The sequence below is a fragment of the Lissotriton helveticus genome, chromosome 4_1, assembly GCF_964261635.1.
Source record: "Lissotriton helveticus chromosome 4_1, aLisHel1.1, whole genome shotgun sequence".
Classification (NCBI taxonomy): Eukaryota; Metazoa; Chordata; class Amphibia; order Caudata; family Salamandridae; genus Lissotriton; species Lissotriton helveticus.
Window position 1 is genome coordinate 940,226,865 of NC_136063.1, and position 20,751 is coordinate 940,247,615.

The 20,751-nt window shown below is 45.0% G+C and overlaps 1 protein-coding gene across 4 annotated transcripts in view; it reads left to right on the plus strand.

Annotated features, from left to right (window-relative positions):
* ZBTB14 (zinc finger and BTB domain containing 14) overlaps window positions 1-18,538 on the plus strand; it is a 94,062-nt gene extending 75,524 nt beyond the window's left edge. For all 4 annotated transcript variants that reach the window (XM_078687561.1, XM_078687564.1, XM_078687563.1 and 1 more), the window contains one exon: window positions 15,954-18,538. In XM_078687561.1, the coding sequence (XP_078543687.1) occupies window positions 15,954-17,306 (1,353 nt within the window). In that variant the 3' untranslated portion in view covers window positions 17,307-18,538. The remainder of the gene's footprint in view (window positions 1-15,953) is intronic.
* Window positions 18,539-20,751: the final 2,213 nt, after the last annotated feature.

Sequence of the window (20,751 nt, forward strand, 5' to 3'; positions counted from 1 at the left end):
CATCAACTTGTGGTGTAGAGCCTTACTTGAGGTGGTGCGTTTTTCCAACATATCGTCCCTGGCTGACTCTGTTTATACTATACACTTTGCACATTGAATTTGCTTTTCCATTCCCAGGGGCACGGCAGCTGGATATATCCGTGTGTTACAACTTTTCGATCCAAAGCACTATTCATTTATTTTTGTTTTGCCCATTGTATCAAGATCTAAGACATAGTTTTTTGGTGTCGTTGCTGTGCAAGGCCAATGTGAAGCGACATAAGGATGGTTTAATTTTCATGCAGTTTTCAGTCTCACCTTAAATCTGATTTGCAGTTTAAATGTTTTATAAAATCAGTGTTTTACACCAGGAAGAGATATGAATTGTAACGTCTATTTTTTATGTTTTAGACATGATTTACTTTATCTGACTTGGCTCTTTAAAATATTGTATCTCAGAATTGTCATTTGAAAATGTGGTATTGTCTATAATTCTGTACCAGACGACATTTTTAATCTAGGTCTATTTATTTTATGTATGCTTTTATGACCTATGGCCGAATAAAGTTAACTTTGACTTAACTTGACTGAGTAAATCGATTACCAAACAGTAAATGATGCCCAAGTGTAAATACAGACAGAAATAAATGTATTCCATAGTGCCAGCAATGACATTTAACTCTAATGATTATACAAACAATGCCTACAGTAATAAACAGTCATGAATTCAGAGGAACTTTGAAGAGATATAAATAATATTAAAGATTATTAGAGCAGGAACAGTGGAATCTCTCTTCCCTAGTATTGCTACCAACGAAGGTAGGGAATTAGAAAAGACAGGCAGGTGCCATATTCTGAGACTCCACACACAGGGCTCCGTAACATGTAATTTGGAGTGCTGCATTAATATACCCGATCCTGTAATTACGAATAGCACAGGTATCACTAATATTAGGATGCAAAAATACCTCTGTATTCATGGATTCCCAGAGTGCCCTAAAAAAGGAAATTTAGTGCATGTATTGAAATTGCCACACTTGGGGCTAGATGTACTAACATCCTGATTTTCTCAAAATTGCAATTAGGAAATGGGTATTCCTAATGTATGAAACTCTTTTGAGTTTGATTAGCAATTCCTAGTGGGTCACAAATAGACCTGCCTCATGTATATTAATAAGATAGTTCACAATTTGCAACCCATCAGGAAATGCAGCCATAACAGGGAGGTCACCAGACCACCATATCTGTGATTGCTTTTTGATAGGGCAATCATTCTCTTTTTTTTTAAATGCAGCCTGTTTTCCTTAAAAATTAAACTTTGCAGTTTCATTTTTTAACCGTGGCAGTGGTCTGTGGAAGCACTGCCTGCTCTTAAAAAATGTTTTCTTTGCGTTCTTCCTCTCTGTGAATGGGTTACCAACAGTTTTAAACTGGTGGTAAAGTATTACTGTTTTGCGACTCGAATTTGGTCGCAAAACAGAAATACATACCATACCTATTCAGTATTTGGAGGCGACACCCTAAACACACCCCTTCCAAATACCAAATTTGAAATGGGAAATATGATTCAGTAACAAGTTACAGTTTTGCATTTGGTAAATTTCAAAAAGCGTTTTTCTGATCTGTTCTGCCGTTTGCGACTAGAAAAATACTTTTTACATCTGGCTCTTAATTCCCACAGCAAGTAACCATCACTGTTTTCCCTACCTGAAGATTTCACCAGATGAACTGACCAGAAAGGGGAGGAGAATAATAGTTTGAGAGTGCAGAATTCTTGCATCTCTTTTAATTCTTGATTTAGCCAAAAACATCATGAGAAATACTACATTCATGTAATGGAGCACATAGTCAGTATTTCACCCAACCTCTATAAAACGCCCCAGATATACATCCCAAGAAATGAGATCAACACCAGATTAATGACACTTGATGAAAGTTACCAGTGAACATGGGTATAGGTCTGCTCCCCACAAATGGAATTGTAGTAAGCATGGAGGCCTCCAAGAACAGCAAAATAAGGTCACATCTTTTCATTGTGTGAGGTTGAGCAGTCTAAGAAAGCTAAGTTCCCCACAACTAGAGAACATTTAAGTGAAAAAAAATTATTACGCAGGGCATAACACATAGAGATCAAAAATATGCTGTGCTGACTACTACATGTTCGTATGAAGCCCCAGCATGTCCTCTGGTGACCAGGAGCACCCGAGGCACAGTGAAAGCAAAATATCTGGAGGAATGAACAGGAGCCATTAGACGCTCTCCCTTTCAAAAGTTGTATTCTTTCCTGTTCCAACATTATTCAGGGACTCGCCTCCAACACCATAATAAACACACAATAGAAAAGTCTATAAGCTATTTAGATGTAGGCTGCTTAGAGGGAGCCACAACTGAGGTATACGTCACACTCTCCTCAGTTGGTTACCTTGGAATTGCTATCTCAGAGAAGGTCAGAGACTCTGAAAAGAACCAGCGGCTAACCCCTTGTACCTGAAACCCGAGGTAGGATGAAAGAGATATCCCCTCTTTAAACTCAGCCAGCCGCAAAACCCCTGTGAGCATTAGATAAGTCTGTCTGTTCCAGTAAGATTGTATCTCTCTGGTCTACAAACATTCACTCAATGTCCAAGAGCTGATTGTCAGTTGTAGTTGCAAAATCATGGTCATCACTAAAATCTGGTTTATGGGCACCTCAATCACTGTCCTTTATACTCTTTTCATCAAGATCTTGGCTTTTGCCTTAAAATTATTTCCTTCATTGCAGCATGGGCAGTACAACACATTACAGTAGCTACTTTCTGGATGGAATTATTGACGGGACGCTAGATCTGTTGCATGCGGTTTCCAATACCCATAATCTATCACCACAGCAAGGAGCAGGTGGAGGAGACAGACTGCACATGTGACTTTTGTCTAAGCGCTATGTAACGGGAGAGGTTCTCCCTCTGCGTGGGAGGCGAGATCTGTTGCCTGGGGACTCCAATCCCCATATTCCATTACCAGGACAAGGAGGGGACAGAGGAGGCAGGCCCTACATGTGGCACATCACAGAGTGCTATATATTGTGAGAGGATCCCCTGCTGTGTGGGAGGCGCTGGCTGTTCCCAGGCCAAAGGCTGGCCTGTCATGGCCTGGAGGAGGCTGGACCACCCCCCCCATGGCTCTACATCTAGCCAACTAATCCTTGCTTGGCTGCTCCTTCCTTGACTAAATTGACTTGACTAAATTGGTGTTCTTAAAACATGTGTCCCTGAGCACTGTTCGCGCCCCTCAGGTTGGTGTGTGGTGATCCTGCTTAAGCACTTAAGCCTTTACAACATAGGGAAGAGGAAAGTTGCTTCAAGCCCTAGGGTGTAAAAAGCAACAACATGTCTGCTAAGCACACAGCAGAGAACTGCATTATATTAGGCATTGGTAACCTAATAGAGGAAGTAGAATCATGGTGATCGATAGATGCCTGGTTGAAGGGAGAAATTGTTGACCAAGAAAGCTGGGCAAAATGTTTGCGAGCAAGTGAAGATGTCTTCCAGATTTACCATCCACTTTTATTTCCCGAAAGCTTACTGACTGCAACAAATTGCAGAGGACTGTCCGTATGGAAACCAGTGATTCTACCAACTTACTGCCATTAGTCACTTGCAAGAACAAGTTCAAACCTCTTCAGCTGGCTGATAGGAGTACCAAAGGCCCAAATCCAGTAAACTCCCCAGAGAGACGTAAACAAATACTGTGGCACAGCAGTGCCCCTCCATTAATTCTGAATTCTGCAGAAGTTGGTGAACTGATTTCATCCATGAGATCTTAAGTATGAGAGTTAAAGCAGATGGTATTGAAGCTAACAGATCTTTATGCAATCACATCACAGGAGCACACCTAGAGGCCCCATCCAAAACTCAAACAAGCACTGGCAATAGCCCTGAACTTACATGAATATTTATAGATAGACTATAGAGAGATATTGATTAAGAGGGCCCACCCAAAGGGCCACTTATCCCTTCTACCTGATATCGATTTGTTTTGTCAGACAGGAAAGAGAGCCAACCGCCAAGAGTGCTACCTACAGAAACTCACTGAGGTGGTGGTCAATTTGCTTTCATGGTGGTAGACTGGAAAGAGACATATTACGTCACAAAAGTTAGCAACCCATTCAACCTCTAGGTTACCCCATCTTGAACTCAATATCTATACTAATATCTAGGATTTCACCTCACAAACAGTTGCAGACTGGTTTAATCCCCTTGATGAGAAAGAGCTCCTTATGACTAAACTATGTAAACAGAAACGAGGCACCTATGACAATCTCGCATCACTTAAAAAGAAGGTCATCCACTGGATTAAGAACTGTTATTCCATCATTTGGACGTCAAGTGCTACGTACACTCAAACGGTGAAAAGGATTGTATTAAAGTTACTCTAACAGGCACCGCAGTAACTAGGGCCCTTATAATGCTGGGCTTAGATTCGACCCCCGACAATGGGGACCAGAAATCCAACTCAAGCCAATCATCCCCTTACACATAAAAGCCAAAGAGGTTTAAAGATATCATCTCACTAACACTGAGAAGCCAGCTTGCAAATCTACCAGTGGTTTAGATCATCCATTAAAGAGGGCCTACTGAGTCAAACTAGAAGAGAGCTTTAAATCTGATCAAATTCCAGGTGCTTCTAAAGGATGTCTAGGGATCATGTGATCAGGGTCATAAACCTGGATAGCTTAGCTAGTGACAAGACTGGTAACTCAAATACAACTCCCAATCCCCATCCTACTTCAACTTTAACTAGGTCTCCAAACATCTTGTCCTATTACACCCTTACTCCCACTAGTCCCACTAGCAATACAGCAAGCTCTGCAAATCATCCATGTGCATCAGAAGCTGTAGTGGCATCTGGAGCTTTTAAACTTGGAAACCTTTCTGTGGTTAGGTGGAACCTCAAAGGCCTAAAACCAAAAATGTATGACAATCATTGGGGACTCTTTATTGATGCTTTTAACGTGTGCCTACTGCAAGAGACTCGGTCGACCAGCTGCGGATTCAGACTAGGTTACAGAAGCTTTCAAACTATGGCCAAAAACTCTGTTGTTGGTGAGCTTCTGGAAGTCTATGCACATGGGTAAAATATCTTTACAATGTACAGTAACAGAAATCTGCAGCACCTCCCAGGACATACTTGCTGTAAAGATATTCCAACAAAATGCAAAGGCCTTCCTCTTATTCAATCTGTACGATAGGCCAGTTAACAAGACAGCAGAATCTTAATCCTTAAGTTACCTTGATAGCCTGCTAAAATTACACAGCAATGATTGTGCCATTGTTATTGGGAGTGATTTTAGTGTATGCATCGAACCATCTGTGCTTGCAAGGCACCTAGCAAGTCATGAGGACGCATATTGGCAACACCACCCACAGCTGTAAACCTACATTCCAACACCACCCACAGCTGTAAACTTACATTCACACTCCCTAACCGCCCCAAACATAGCGGTAACACCTCTGTAACCATCTACACTAACGGCACGGTCATGATCCAAGCCAATAACGACAACCTAGAAGCGTTCCCCTCCCTCTTCCCCACGCTTCGCAACGCCCCACCTCATTCTCACAGCGCCCACCTGCCCACTCTCGTATTCCCTGATAGCCCTCCCCTCCCTGTGATTGCACAAGAAATTCACAAGACATCTGCCATGCGAATCATCCTCCCCCATCCAGATATCTACCGACACTCCGTCCACCCTTTCTCGAGAGGTCTCAACTCTCTCCCACCCCCCCCTATTGCACGAGAGCTCGGTCTCAGGTGAGGCTCTGCAACCTCATACTGGCCAACACCCACGCCCCCTTCCACAACCCTCCACCCCCACAAGGCCCCTGACACGCAAGCCAGCCTCTTCTCCCCAAACATACACCTCGGCAACTGCGCCAAATTCTCTCCCACCCACCAAATCTATTCAGAACTCTGACGCAGATGAGGCTCTCCAACCCCACGACCAACACCCTCCCCCGCCTTCCTCAATCCCCACTCTCGACAGACAACCTGCGATCACATGGCGCCTCCCTCGACGCCTAGCTATTTCCCTCCACTGCCACACAAGAGATGGCAGAGGGAACCATGTCGAGACCCCACACCCTCAATATCTAGGACTCTCCATAGAGATAATTGGAGGAACTCCAACACCAAAAGCCAACTCAGAGAGTCCATTCCACACCCATACCCGACACCCTCATTTACTGACACCTCACTCGCAAATCCACCCAAAATCAAACAGACTAGCTCTACAACATCCCCCAACACGGCCCAGTCTCGATACTCAGTTACAAAAGAGCCACAACACCCTCACGAGACTCCTCTTCCCTTCCCTACGTAAAGACGAACCAGTGACTGCCCCTGCTCGAAAGCCACCTTGAAACGGTAATTCTGGGCCTTTCCGAAATATTATGGAACCTCACCACACTCAGAAACCCCCTTCATCATCCACATCTGACACTCAGGCTCAGTTGGAACACAACCCACCTCCCAACACAGGCTCAGAGACCCAAAAGAACAAAAGCCACCATGTCCACAAAGGAAGCAATGGATCTTGCCTCCACATCCACTAATGTCGCCTCTAGCTCCAGGATTCAGGTGATCACGGGTATGGGCAAAGACTGCCCCCCCCTCCAGACCCTCAAGGCCGCCAGCCCTCCTCACCAATATCCCTAGGGCTCCTGTAATGAAGATTTTGCAGCGTGAATCTTTCTGGATTCACTATGCTGTGCATATTCTGCAATCTGGTGGTTGGGTCCGGAATCGTAGTCTTTTTTCTTTTTTTTTTTTGTAGCCCAGGTGGGCGTCGACGTCCCACCATTTGGTGTACCTTCGGTGACGTCGGCATGCTTCCGGCGGAAGCTACCACCCTTGGGCGCCATCTTCAGATTCTTTTTTCCACCGTTGGGTCTGGATCGTCGCGTGAAGCTCCAGAAGTTTTGGAGGAGAAAAGAAGGAACTACAGCAACTCTTCGACGGTAAAGACCGGAGAAGATCGGGAGAAGAGGACCATCAGAGAAGAGACGACGAAGAAAGGAAAGAACTTTGAGATCTTCGACGTCCTTGGAGGAATGCGCACACAGGCGGCCCCCTGAGCGCAGGGATGTACAAGACACCCTTTAAATTCTGCAAAAACTGCCACCACAAGTTCGCGCAGAAGGACCAGCACCCGGTCTGCAACCTCTGCCTGCCAATCGACCACGAGAGCAGAGACTGCAACGCCTGCTCCGTCTTCAAGCCGAAGACACTCCGAGTTCGAGAGAGACAGAGGACAGCTCACCACATGATGCAGGGCAAGGGCCAGGCCCCGACGCTTTACGAACTGGGCCTCTCCACCGACGACGAGGACAACATCGCCGAAGGTCCAGATGACTTCACGGTCGCAGAGACCGATAAGAAAACGCCTGACAAGGTAGGAGAGTCTACGACCCCGAAAACCCCCACAGGGTCTCGAAAGCCAGAGGCAGACTCTCGAAAGTCAGAGCCCAGAGCCTCGAAAGGAGCACCGGCGCCGAAGACTTCGACGACTGAAGCTGCATCCTCCTAAAAAGAGCCCAGCGGATCCTTCGAGAAGGACTCCCGGAGGCCGAAGACCAGCGAAAAGCATAGGTCATCGAAGCAAGCCCCCGAAAAAGGGTCTTCGACTTCGACCTCGACTTCGAAGGAAAAGGAGGCGAAGAAAGTTTCGGCGTCGACGCCGCCGCCGAAAAGAGCAGCCGAAACGCTCGACGACGAGCAGGCCGCAGAGATGCAGAGAAAGAAAAGAAGGATCAAGGCCGAAATGGAGAATATCCTTCAGAGAAAGAAGGACTTCGACGAAAAAATGAAAAGTTACAGGATCCCCTCGAAGCCGGCACCAACCGTCGCTGAAGTACAGGAGCACGAGGAATTCGCGTCGAAGAGACGCCGAAAACTCCGGACCCCACGGAGCACGAAGAGGAAGAAGACCTCTACTACACAGAAGGGGATTACGGGGAGCAGCAGTCAAGCTATGGCTCAGGTTCCTCGACGGCCCAAGACCAGGAATGGCAGGACATCGAGGCCGAAAACCCGGAGGAGGCTGTGGAGACATACCCCTCGAGGCCTTCACCACCGGACGACATTGGGGCATACAATGAGGTGGTCAGGAAGGCGGCAGCAGCCTATGGAGTTAAGCTGGAGGAGGAGAAGCCAAAAGCAGATTTCCTGCTGGAGACATTGCTCCCCACACAGACAAGAAGCCAGTTCTTGCCCATGCTAAAGAGTGTCACAGACCAGGGGAAGTAAGCCTTCAAGGAACCGGCTACATGCAGATCAGTAACGTCGAGGACGGAGAAGAAATATAAATTCTCCTCCCAGGACCCAGCTTACATCAAGGGATCCGTCACAGCAGACTCAATAATCGCTGCAACGGCCAGAAAAAGGGCAAACGTCCCAACTACATCTGGACCTCCACCTGACAAAGAAAGCAGGAGGATGGATCTAACTGGCAGGAAAATAGAGAGGAACGCCGCAACGCACTGGCGTATGGCGAACTCCAATGCCCTCCTGAACAGACATCAATACCAGCATTGGGATGAGATGGGCCAATTGCTCAAGCACCTCCCGGAACAATACCGTGACGGGGCATCACACCTTGTGGAAGAGGGGAAAAGCATCGCTAACTCGTGCCTCAAGACAGCCTTGGATGGGGCAGAAACAGCCAGCAGACTGATGGCTATAGGCATCACAGAGAGAAGGCAAGCCTGGCTCAGGATCTCAGGCTTCAAGGCTGAGGTTCAGAACAACATCCTGAGCACACCCTTTAACGGTGAAACACTGTTCGGAGCCCCAGTTGATGAGAAGCTCACCCAACTGAAGAAGGACAACGAGACGGCAAGGTCCATGGGGGCCCTGCAATTCAGGGGGATGAGAAGGGGCACTCCTACACGGAGGCCTAACGGCAGGGGTGGAAGCCAGCAAGGGCAATCACACCAGACATTCCACCAGGGACAACAGAGTGACAACCAAAGTCACCAGGGCCAGCAGAGGCAAAACTGGAACTACCAGGGCAGGGGCCAGTCCTTTCGATCAAGAGGAAATGGACGGGGCCAGAGAAGGAGAGGCGGTGAACAACCCCCCTCTAAGTGTCTTCACACGGAAAAAGGTGCTCTCCCACTCGAACCCTCCGGGGAAGGAGCACGGGAAAACAAACAGGAGAGGGCTACTCGGACAAGACACAAAGGAACATGTGACGCCAGTAGGAGGAAGATTGAGATTTTTTTCTCCAGGAGTGGAGAAAAATAACAACACAAGTGGATACTCAACATTATGCAGTTCGGATACTGCATAGAGTTGGAAAAGAGACCACCAAACAGAAAGCCAAAGAAAAGAGAGCACTCTGGAAGAGAGCTGCGATTACTCCAAGAGGAAGCTCAAGAACTCCTCCTCAAAGCGGCCATCGAACGGGTTCCATTCAAAGAACGGAACAGGGGAGTGTACTCCAAACTACTTCCTGGTGCCAAAAGTGGACGAAAGTCTAAGACCCATCCAGGCCCTTCGGTTCCTAAACAAATACGTAAAGACTCAAAAATTCAAGATGACTTCTTGTCCACCATAGACCTCAAAGATGCGTACCTGCACATCCCCATGAACAGGCAGCACAAGCACATGCTAAGATTCACAGTGAACAAGGATCACTACCAATTCACGACCCTGGCGTTCGGCCTAAAGTCCGCACCAAGGGTGTTCACCAAATGCCTCGCGGCAGTAGCTGCACATCTAAGAAGAAAGGGGATACACGTGTACCCCTACCTCGACGACTGGCTCGTAAAGGCAAGCTCTTACAGGACATGCAAGGATCATGCAGTGCAGGTCACAAGAACGCTAGCAAGCCTGGGATTCTCCATACACTGGGGAAAATGCTCAATGGAACCAGAGCAAGTGAAAATCTTCCTGGGAGCTCAAATCGACACCGTCCAATGCAGGGTGTTACCCAGCGAGAAGAGAACACTCAGCCTACTGAGGGAGAAACGTCACTACCAGAAGGGGCGAGCTCTGACAGTGAGGACTGTGAGCAAGATCTTGGGGATGATGGCGTCATGCATACACCTGGTCCCCAATGTACGCCTACAAATGAGACCACTCCAAGAGTGGCTGCAACAGCAATGGTCACAAGCTACAGGAAGTTGGGAGGATCTAGTGGTTGTAACGCACAGGGTGGAGGAAGAAATAAGGTGGTGGACCAAGGAAAGAATAACAGTAGGGAAGCCTCTAACACCACCGGACCCAACAGTGACCATCACCACAGACGCATCCCAGAAGGGATGGGGCGCACACATGAACAGGCTCAGAGTGAGGGGTCTGTGGAGCCCTACAGATGCAGTCAGACACATCAATTACCTGGAACTGAAAACAGTGTTGCTAGCCCTCAAGGCCTTTCAGAAACACCTGTACAGCCAGAAGGTGCTGATACAAACAGACAACACCACAACAATGTTTTACATAAACAAACGGGGGGAACTCAATCATTCCCTCTGTCAAGCCTCGCACAGGAAATCTGGAGATGGGCAATACCACTCAAAATAGACCTGCTAGCCATACACCTGCCAGGGAAGGACAATGTAGAAGCGGATTGGCTCAGCAGGCAGACTTCAGCGTCCCACGAGTGGGAACTCAATATTCAGGAAACAGAGAGACTATTCAGGAGATGGGGCATACCAACAATAGACTTGTTTGCAACACGCCGGAATGCAAAATGCCAATACTTTGCATCCAGGCAACCAGAGGCACTATCACAGGGGAATGCCCTATGGATAAGCTGGTCAAAAACATTTGCCTACGCTTTTCCCCCGATACCACTGATCCCGAGGGTTCTCAACAAATGCATGACGAGCAACATGACGGTACCACAATGGGCCAGGCAGACCTGGTACTCTCAGATAATGGAGATGGCGCAGGCCCCCCCCCCCCCCCCCACAAGTTCTCAAAAAGAAGAGACCTACTCTCCATGGAAAACTGAGAAGTTCTACACCCTCAAATATAACTCTTTTGAATGTCTTTCTACAACCATTAAAATGAGTGACAACAAATCACTACTTTGTCATCTCCTCTACCATCCGCCGAGAAACATCGCCTCTTTCGGAGAACATCTCTCCGACCTATTAACTCACTCTTCACTCCAGGACTCAAACAACATAATTCTAGGCGACCTCAACTTAAACTGGAAAGATGAAAACATTGCGCTAATCAAATCCCTAAATGATCACCTAAGCAACCTCGATCTCACACAACACTACACAGAGAAAAACCCAAAGGCTCCACCCTCGACGCCATTATAGCTCGTGCAGATACTATCTCCATCAACCTCACCTTGCCTGTGGACTTGTCGGATCACTATATCATTCTGTTCCACCTAAACCAGAAGATTCAAGACCAACCCTGCGCTCGGGACCTTCTGCGCTTGGTGAAAAATCTAACTCAAATTCCACTTGTAAACCTGGAGGAGAGGGTAAGCTCCCTTTTCCCCTCCCACGCGGGTGATCTCTCAGTAACAGAACTCACTTCTCAGTACAAAACCACGATGACTTCCATTATGGACAAAATAGCCCCCTGAAACTAAAAAGATCAAGAAACATTCCATCCAGATCATGGTTCAATACAGACTTAAACTCAGAATGAAGAGAACTAAGAGCGGCAGAAAGACTGTGGCGAAACAACCCACCCACAATCCTACGAGCTAGACTCAAAGCAGTAAGAGGGAGATACAATAAACACATAAAAAATGTAAAAACGTCCTTTTGCAACGCCCTTGACAAAGCCAAAAACAGACCTAAGGAACTTTTCAGCCTCATCAGGCAGCAAACCTCCAAACCTCCCATGATACAAGTTATGGCCTCCAAAGACTTGTGTGACAACTTTGCCAATTTCTTCATTGACAGAATGTCCAAGATTGAACTCTCCTTGGACATACAAAGCAGTCCTCACGACAGTAAAGCGTCCACTGAGTTAGATGTTTTCACTCCCAAGCAACCTCCTAACTTATGGAAATCCTTCAACCCCATCTCTGAAGCAGAGGTCATCAAATTGATCTCCAACACCAAACCCTCAGCACACATCATGGATCCATTACCGACCCAACTAGCAAAAAAACTTACATTATGCCTAGCCCCGCACTGGACTAAGATTATGAACAGCTACTTGAGTACTGGAGTCATGCCAGACTGTCTCAAAATCGGGCAATCACTCCTCTACTGAAAAAACCTGGCTCGGACACAATCGATCTGAACAACTTCAGACCCGTCTCCAATCTCCCTCTCCTAGAGAAAATTATGGAAAGATGTGTTCTCCTCCAACTCACTCAACACCAACCTTCGTGATCCTCATCAATCGGGGTTCAGAAGGTTACAGTACAGAGTCTGCAATCCTAAATGTAATAGACAACATGCACAAATCTCTTGACAAAGGCCAGTGCTGCCTACTCATACTCCTGGATCTATCGGCAGCCTTCAACATGGTTGACCACAAACTACTCATCAAAACACTTCAAGAAAGAGTAGGAGCAGAGGAGGTGGTCCTACAGTGGTTCACCTCTTTCCTACAGAACCGCACACAGAGTATAAAAATCAAGAACTTTTCGTCTGACCCACTCCCCGTGGGTAGGATTGTCCCCCAAGGATCAATACTCTCCCCACAACTTTTTAACATCTAAATGGAGCCTCTTACCTCCATACTAAAAAGAAACAACATTCCCTTCCACCTCTATGCAGACGATACACAAATCTATCTGGAAACCTCCTCCATCAAAGATATCAAGAGACTGAACGACACTTTACTAGATGTCCAGCACTGGCTCTCTCGCAACCATTTAAAGCTAAATCAGGGCAAGACGGAAATCCTCCTCATCTCCAACAAAGAGGAGAACCCCCAAATCACAGAATGGATAAAAGCCATCGAGGCTCTCAACCACAACCTCACCCTAGCCGATTCTGCAAAATCGTTGGGAATTACTCTGGACCCCAAACTAGATATGAACAAACACATCAAAAACTCTGCAAAGAGCGCCTTCCTAAACCTTAAACTACTCAAAAAATAAAACCATTCATCCCTAAGAGTGGCCTCAAACAAGCTACACAATCCCTGGTACTGTCCAGACTGGACTACGGGATTGCAACCCTCACAGGAGCAGCACAATCCCATCTTGCTCCACTCAGATCAACTCTGAACGCAGAAGCCAGAATGGTCACTGGAGTAAAGAAATATGATCACATCTCGCCTGCACTAAGAGAGGTAAAATGCTTCCTGTTGAAATGCATGCCAATTTCAGAACCGCCTGCCTCACGCACAAAGTGTTGCACACAGGGAAACCCGCCTACCTGGCTGCTAAACTTCAGAAGGCCGGTCAGTCAAGAACCCTAAGGAGCTCAAACACTCTACTCCTTATCCCACCGAAATCTCGCAGACAAAAAACCGCATCTCGATCCTTCGCAGGAAGTGCGCCGAAAATATGGAACTCCCTTCCAGTTCATATCAGGATTAACCCCTCCTACAGAAAATTCAAAAGGCAGCTCAAGGACCTCCTCCTCACCCGATCTCTCTCAAATGGATAGCTACAAACCACAGTAGTACATGGACACTCTTGTCATCAATGACCTCTACCTCACCCCCCACATGACTACCTCCTGCAGGATTAAGACCAAAGCACAATCAACCAGCCTTTTTTATTTCTTTTGATCAGGTGCAAGGTTGTAAACATAAGTCTGTAGCTTATATGTAGCTTTTGTTGACCTGCAGGCAGCGTGCAACACAGTCCCAAGAGATAAGCTGTGGCAAGAGTCTTCTGAGCTGATGATTCCCTCTTATCTTTTAACCATAGTTAGGCACTTGCACGCTGATAATTTCGCACAGGTATATTGTGTTCTACATAGGGAACTTTCAGGAAGAAAAGAGATTAAAAACGTTGGTCGACAGTGATGCGTTTTATCACCAACTCTTTTTCTTTCTTTAATTAACGGCTGTGCAAACTTGCTGACAAACTGCAAGAATGATTCACTTGTATTAGCAGGGCTGAAGGTGCCCGCGCATTTCTTTGCAGACAGCACTTTGTTAATCCCCAAACGCAGAGAGAACTCCAGTTAGTAATCAAGAACTTTGATCAGTTTTGTAGCGACCATAGGCTAGAGATAAATGAGCAAAAAAATCAAACTTATGGGAATTAACCCCAACAGGAAGTCACGACGCAGGATAACCTTGCATGGTAACACTCTAGAAAGAGATAAGGAATCTAACTACTAGGGTGTAAGATTATTTGACACCAACTTGTGGCATGAACAAACTGCAAAGAGCACGCTTTTGTTAAATCACAGGGCAGCTGCCATTGCCAAGTTTGTTAGACGAGTCTCACATTATCCTGTGATCTACAGGGCTCCGCTCAGGATCTTAGTGCTGTCCTGTACGGTGTAGAATCATAGGGTCACTGTGGAGTCGAAAACTTCGGGAGAGCTGAGAACAACTTAATAAGATCTTTGTTGAGGCTGTCACTGCGAGTAGATCTAGCCGTAAGCCTATCGCTGAGTATGCGAGGCTAATGCCTATGTTGTATTGGACAGGAATCTGGCCCACAAAAGAACTAGATCATTCTAGAATGGGGTCACGACATGTCATCGGCAGACCACAAGCGCCCATTATCCCTTGGCTGAGGTATGTTAAATCTTCACTGGCCTACCTGGGGCTAGGGTGTTGTTGGTCAAACACAGTGTCAGTTTCACCAGGCGCCTCTTATTGTGAAGAGGAGATTCCGGGACATACAAACAAACTCGGCGTCATTGGGTAGATTAACTTGTATTATATTAAATATGAAAACTTATTATAACTTTGAAGAAAACTGTATGTGAAGTTCAGACTGCAGGCTTCAAATGATACCTTTTGCAAGCTGTTGCTAACATCTGACTCTGGATCTGAATTGTGCCCTATCTGTAATATTCCTGATGAAACTGAAGAGCATGTGTTATTCTTTTACCGAGTATATAAACAGTCCAGGGCCAGCTGGATTAAAGCTCTCCGCTTATTTGGGAGTAAGGCAATACGGCAAAGCGTTAAGTGTATGCAAATCCGATACCAGAATGCGGATACTGCTTTTGTCCCTCTTTACGCTTTTATATCATGTTATGCTACACAAAACTATGACTCTACACATGTCAAAGATTGGAGCTAGTATTTGTGACTATAAGTATTGTTCCTTATTTCATCTAAGCTATGTTTCAAGGTTGACTGATGTACAGATTCGTTTTTCTCATTGCAGCATTTATTGCAGAACTGCGTAGTGGGAATGTATGTGCCTGACTGTTGCACTTATCAAAAAACAGGGAGGTCTCCTTTTGAATCAAATAGGGGACAAGGAGTAATGGAATAGAAATACAGAGGAGTCCCTAACTTGCCAAAAATTGGGAAAACACATCCACAAGATAATGCAGAAGGAAGACCTCACAACCCCTGTTCTTCATGTGGATCGACACATTTTTAACAGTTTTAAATGGCACTGAAAGAATTTTTTATTAATGTATTTTCTTTTGAATAAATTGTACAATTTTCTATAAATCATTTTAATAGTTTTTTTGATCTCATTTCTTCTATTATTGTGAATTATTATACATGTGGTTATGGCATCAAAGGGGTTGTGAGGTCTTCCTTCTTCATTATCTTGTGGATGGGTTTTCCCGACCTGACTGTTGCACACCATTTGGTAATTTCAATCGCTGAGTGGCAAGGGAATGACTGGGATACAGCCTTACTAAGAAATAACTTTTCTGCATCTCCCTTCCATTTTCTGTCCAATTCTCTCTTTTTCCTCTCATTTAATCTTTTAATCAATCTGTTTCTCTTTTATTATACATTGCTCCCTTTCAAAGCGATTTTATGTGTTGGAATTCCTATTTTGTATTGTAGTATGATATTATTTATAGCTTGTGTTACTGAAGTAATTCTTGCCTTTTATTCTGCAGGATTTCTTCATCAGTATGACTGAAACTATAAAATACAATGACGATGACCACAAAACTATCTTCTTGAAAACATTAAATGAGCAACGCCTTGAAGGCGAGTTTTGTGACATTGCTATTGTGGTGGAAGATGTCAAATTTAGAGCACATCGGTGTGTACTTGCTGCTTGCAGTACATACTTCAAGAAGCTTTTCAAGAAACTGGAGGTGGACAGTTCTTCAGTGATAGAGATAGATTTCCTCCGGTCTGACATTTTTGAAGAGGTTCTGAATTATATGTACACTTCAAAGATTGCTGTCAAAAAAGAAGATGTAAATTTGATGATGTCTTCTGGCCAGATACTTGGAATACGATTTTTGGATAAGCTCTGCACTCAGAAACGTGACCTCTCCAGTTCTGAAGATACCACGACAGATCCAAAGAATAAGTATTCGTATGACACAAGCTTAAAAACTAATATTGCTGTTGTAGTGTCGAATGACACCCAAGACGATGATGTAGAGGAAATTGGAGATCCGGAAGATAGTCCATCAGATGACACAGTTGACGGAACCACCCCAAGTCATGAAGAGGAGAAATCACCAACTTCCACACTGAGAGTACAAGAGGCCATCCTGAAAGAACTGGGAAGTGAAGAGGTTCGGAAAGTAAACTGCTATGGTCAGGACGTGGAAGCAATGGACACCACCGAGCCTAAGGACTTGGGATCCCCAACCCCTCAGACGCTGACATTTAACGACAGCATGAGCGAAGTCAAAGATGAGCAAACACCAGCATGGACAACGGCTGCCACTGACATGAAATTTGAGTATTTGCTTTACGGTCATAGGGAACAATTTGCCTGTCAAGCGTGTGGGAAAACATTCACTGACGAAGCACGGCTGAGAAAGCACGAAAAACTCCACACTGCAGACAGGCCATTTGTGTGTCAAATGTGCACTAAAGCCTTCACAACACAGGCTCATCTGAAAGAGCATTTGAAAATCCACACAGGTTACAAACCTTATAGTTGTGAGGTGTGCGGAAAGTCTTTTATTCGGGCACCAGACTTGAAGAAGCACGAAAGGGTGCACAGCAATGAAAGACCCTTTGCATGCCACATGTGTGACAAGGCCTTTAAGCACAAGTCTCATCTGAAGGACCACGAAAGGAGGCATAGAGGAGAGAAGCCTTTCATCTGTGCCTCTTGTACTAAAGCATTTGCCAAAGCCTCCGACCTAAAGCGACACGAGAACAATATGCATAGTGAGAGAAAGCAAGTGCCTGGTGTCATTCCGAGTGAAACAGAGCAGCTGCAAGCAGCAGCAATGGCTGCTGAAGCCGAGCAGCAACTCGAAAGTATAGCTTGCAGTTAACATGTCAGCTTGTCTTTCAAACATTGCCTTGCAGCTTACAAAGCTAAATTCCATTTAAAAATGTGGAAAATATGCCAGTGAAATGATGGGTATAGAACATTTTTTCTTTTTTACTGTACTGATGACTTTTTGATAAATACTTTATAGAACTTTGCTGCTGACGTGTTCCATTTTTATAAGAAAAGGTTTTCTTAAAAGAAGTCGAGATGTTTCTTATTTACTTTTCTTGAGCATCAAGATAATACTGTCTAATTCTTTCATTGCAATTAAATAAACGTCAGGTACTCAGTGCATTTGTTTTACGTGAAAGCAAAAATCAAGGCTTAAAATGGGGGCAGTGAGTGCTCTTAATCATAGAACGCTAATTTTGTAACTATTTTTTAGAGAAAGCAAATCATCAGTGTACACAGACTGTAGTTTATCTCAGAGAAGAACGTTTTTGGTAAGATAACTAACTTTGGATAATTTAATGTACTAGTTCCGTAGCTACAGAAAAGCAACGAGAAACCTACTTCCTTTTTAAAATTTGCCGTTTTTAATTTTCTACAACGAAATTGTTTTTGATTTATTTCCTTATTTAATCCCAAAATCTCTTTTCGTAAACTAATATTTGTTTACTGTCTGCATTTATGTGACTGATCTTGCAAACCCTTGACTTGAGGCGTATGAGGCTATACATTCTATAGCCACACGACTTGACCATATCAGAACTAAGCACTTGCACGATTTGTCAACCGTGTGTCCCAGAAACACAGCCGTTTTTAAGTTTTTCTCAGTAAGTTGGACACCTGTTTAAATTTAGCTTCCTGGTTGCTTCACTATTTTCGGTATACACCCCAGTGTACAGGTGTGTGTGTGTCTGCGCATGTGTACAACCTACTTGCGCTTTAAGTGATGGAGGGCTTCCGTTTTTGGGGGCATAATAGAAATATACCAACATTGAGGAAATCAGTTCTACATTCACATCACAGTAGAACATATGTATGGCCTTTCTTTGTTTTCAATTTCCAACAAAATACATTTTCATACTCCACATATACCTGATTGCTTTACTGTAAGGACTTTTCAGTCACTATGGAAAACAGGTTGTTTGTGATACACCCTCTATTGGGTGATAATCATTTAAAATTAGTTTAATAAAATATGTATATAAGCTCAAGATTTTCTACATGCTGTGTGTATTTGTATGTTTGCACATTTATTTGTTAATAAATGTCCCCATATATTTATTAAATACTTACTAATTCGTTTTTATTTCAGATGAGTGCTACACAGTTCATCTGGGAAAACAGGACAACTGAATATACCATTTATATTTAAACACATTGTTTGCCCGAAAAAAAGGAAAAGTCCATCCCCCCGTGTCATTATAGGGTCAAACGCTGTCATTATTGTATTTTATAGTGTTGATTTCATAAGGCAGCTTTAATACATTTTTACTGGGGATTGGCTGGTAAAACATTTGATTTGGATGTGGGCTTGTAGCTCTGAATGATTCATTCCCATGGATGGGCTGGGTGATGACGGGCATCAGCATTGATAATTCGAGGGTGACGATTTCACACTGTCTATGGAATGATTTCATGCTGTTGGTTGAAAGCAAAAACATAGTCTTTAGCCCGCAGCTAAAATGATGAGGGTGAGATTCTGCCGTGTATTCCACATACACAGTAATTGATTGATTTCAAATATAAAACATGTATATCACAACCAAAATCTACAATGGGATAGTGAACGTTGCAGACCCTAGTCACGTTTTAGCCTGTGCGTTTCTGCCTAGAGAACTATCCACAGACCCATTAACCACTAGAATGAGTTTGTCAATGTCCCATCGTGTACAGGAAAGACAGGATCTTTGTGTCCCTAATATGTGGAAATTACACCCGTCTAATTTTAGGCTCTAATTATTACATGTAGCGAACAAGAGAATTGTTGTGATCAGGAATCATCACCGCCACCCCACCCCACCCCTCCCCCACAAATGCCAGTTGTTAGAACTGGGATTTCTGGTTGGCTAAGGCTTGCGCCAAAGCCAGGCAGAAACCACCATTCTAGTCAGGGCAAGGGAGTCACACGCCAAGATAACCCCTGCTCACCCCATTGGTAGCTTGGCACGAGCAGACAGGCTTATCCCGGAGGCGATGTCTAAAGCATTTGCGCACGCACACAACAGCAACAACATCCTAGGCACACCACAAAAGGAACTCCACACAAGGTTATATAAGAATAACTTTTGTATTGTCAGAACACATCAGATAGTAATCACACAATATACATTGTGCCAACTGGCAGGGGTAATATTCACAAGGGATTATTTACACCAGGACAGGGCCACGTGGGCCACTGTCAGAATCAGCACTTAGTAGAACTAGCACTTAGAAAACTGTCACACTAAATCACAATTATAGATCACAACCAGTAACCACTGGTAACAGGTAGGTACACACTACGCAATACTAATAACCATAGGCATAGATCACGCATGGACACATACTCACTAGTATAACATACTAGGCAAAGCAAACTTCTAAGCATGAACACCTTTAGAAGTATAACACAAGCATAAAGGCAAAGCACATTACGCAGCAATCACATTTAGGCCTAACCAGTAAAAATACAGTAGGCAATCTCCTCACTAGTCTAAACACATTAGACCCTCCCCCTAAGAATAAATCACATTTAGGGGCGTAACTCACAGTGAAACCTAATCTCACTTTCATCAACCTCCATAGGTAAAATCATCTCTAGAGGGATCAATACAGGGTGCGTAAAACATACTAAATGCATTACATTACCTAGCACCACATCACTCTAGCCCATAAAACACATTAGGCAATTACCATCATAACATAGTAAAATCACATTGCGCACAAATCACATACCCGCCCCCTGGCCATCTCAAGGAGGGGCTCAAATGCCCCGTGTCCAGAATGTCAGGGCGCGCTGCCAGGCATGCGCCAGTCAGGGGTGCGCCACCGGTTCATACCTAAACGTTGCAGCTGCCCACTACTTGCTGGGCAGCTGGGAACAATCCCAAGGGCCTAAACGCTGCAGCTGGCACAAAGTGCTGCGCAGCTGTGGAAGGCCTGGCACCTCTGTGCCATCTCCGTCCCTCCCAGGACTCTCTCTTTCACATTGCGCCTAAACGGTGCAGCTGCCCACTACTTGCTGGGCAGCTGTAAATCCACTGGGGCCTGGCACCACTGTGCCGCCTCTGTCCCTCTCAGGGACTCTCTTCAAACATGGCACCACTGTGCCACACCACCGGGGGGAATATAGCCCCTCTGGGCTCAGCAAGAAATGATTGCCCCCTCGTTGGAGTCCCTCGTGGACTCGAAATACACAAATGTCCCCAGGAGCCATCTGGCTCCGAAAACGAAGGGGGCGGGGAGCCACCTCGGCTCCTTAAGGCAAACATGCCCTTGAGCCTCTCAGGCTCTTAAAA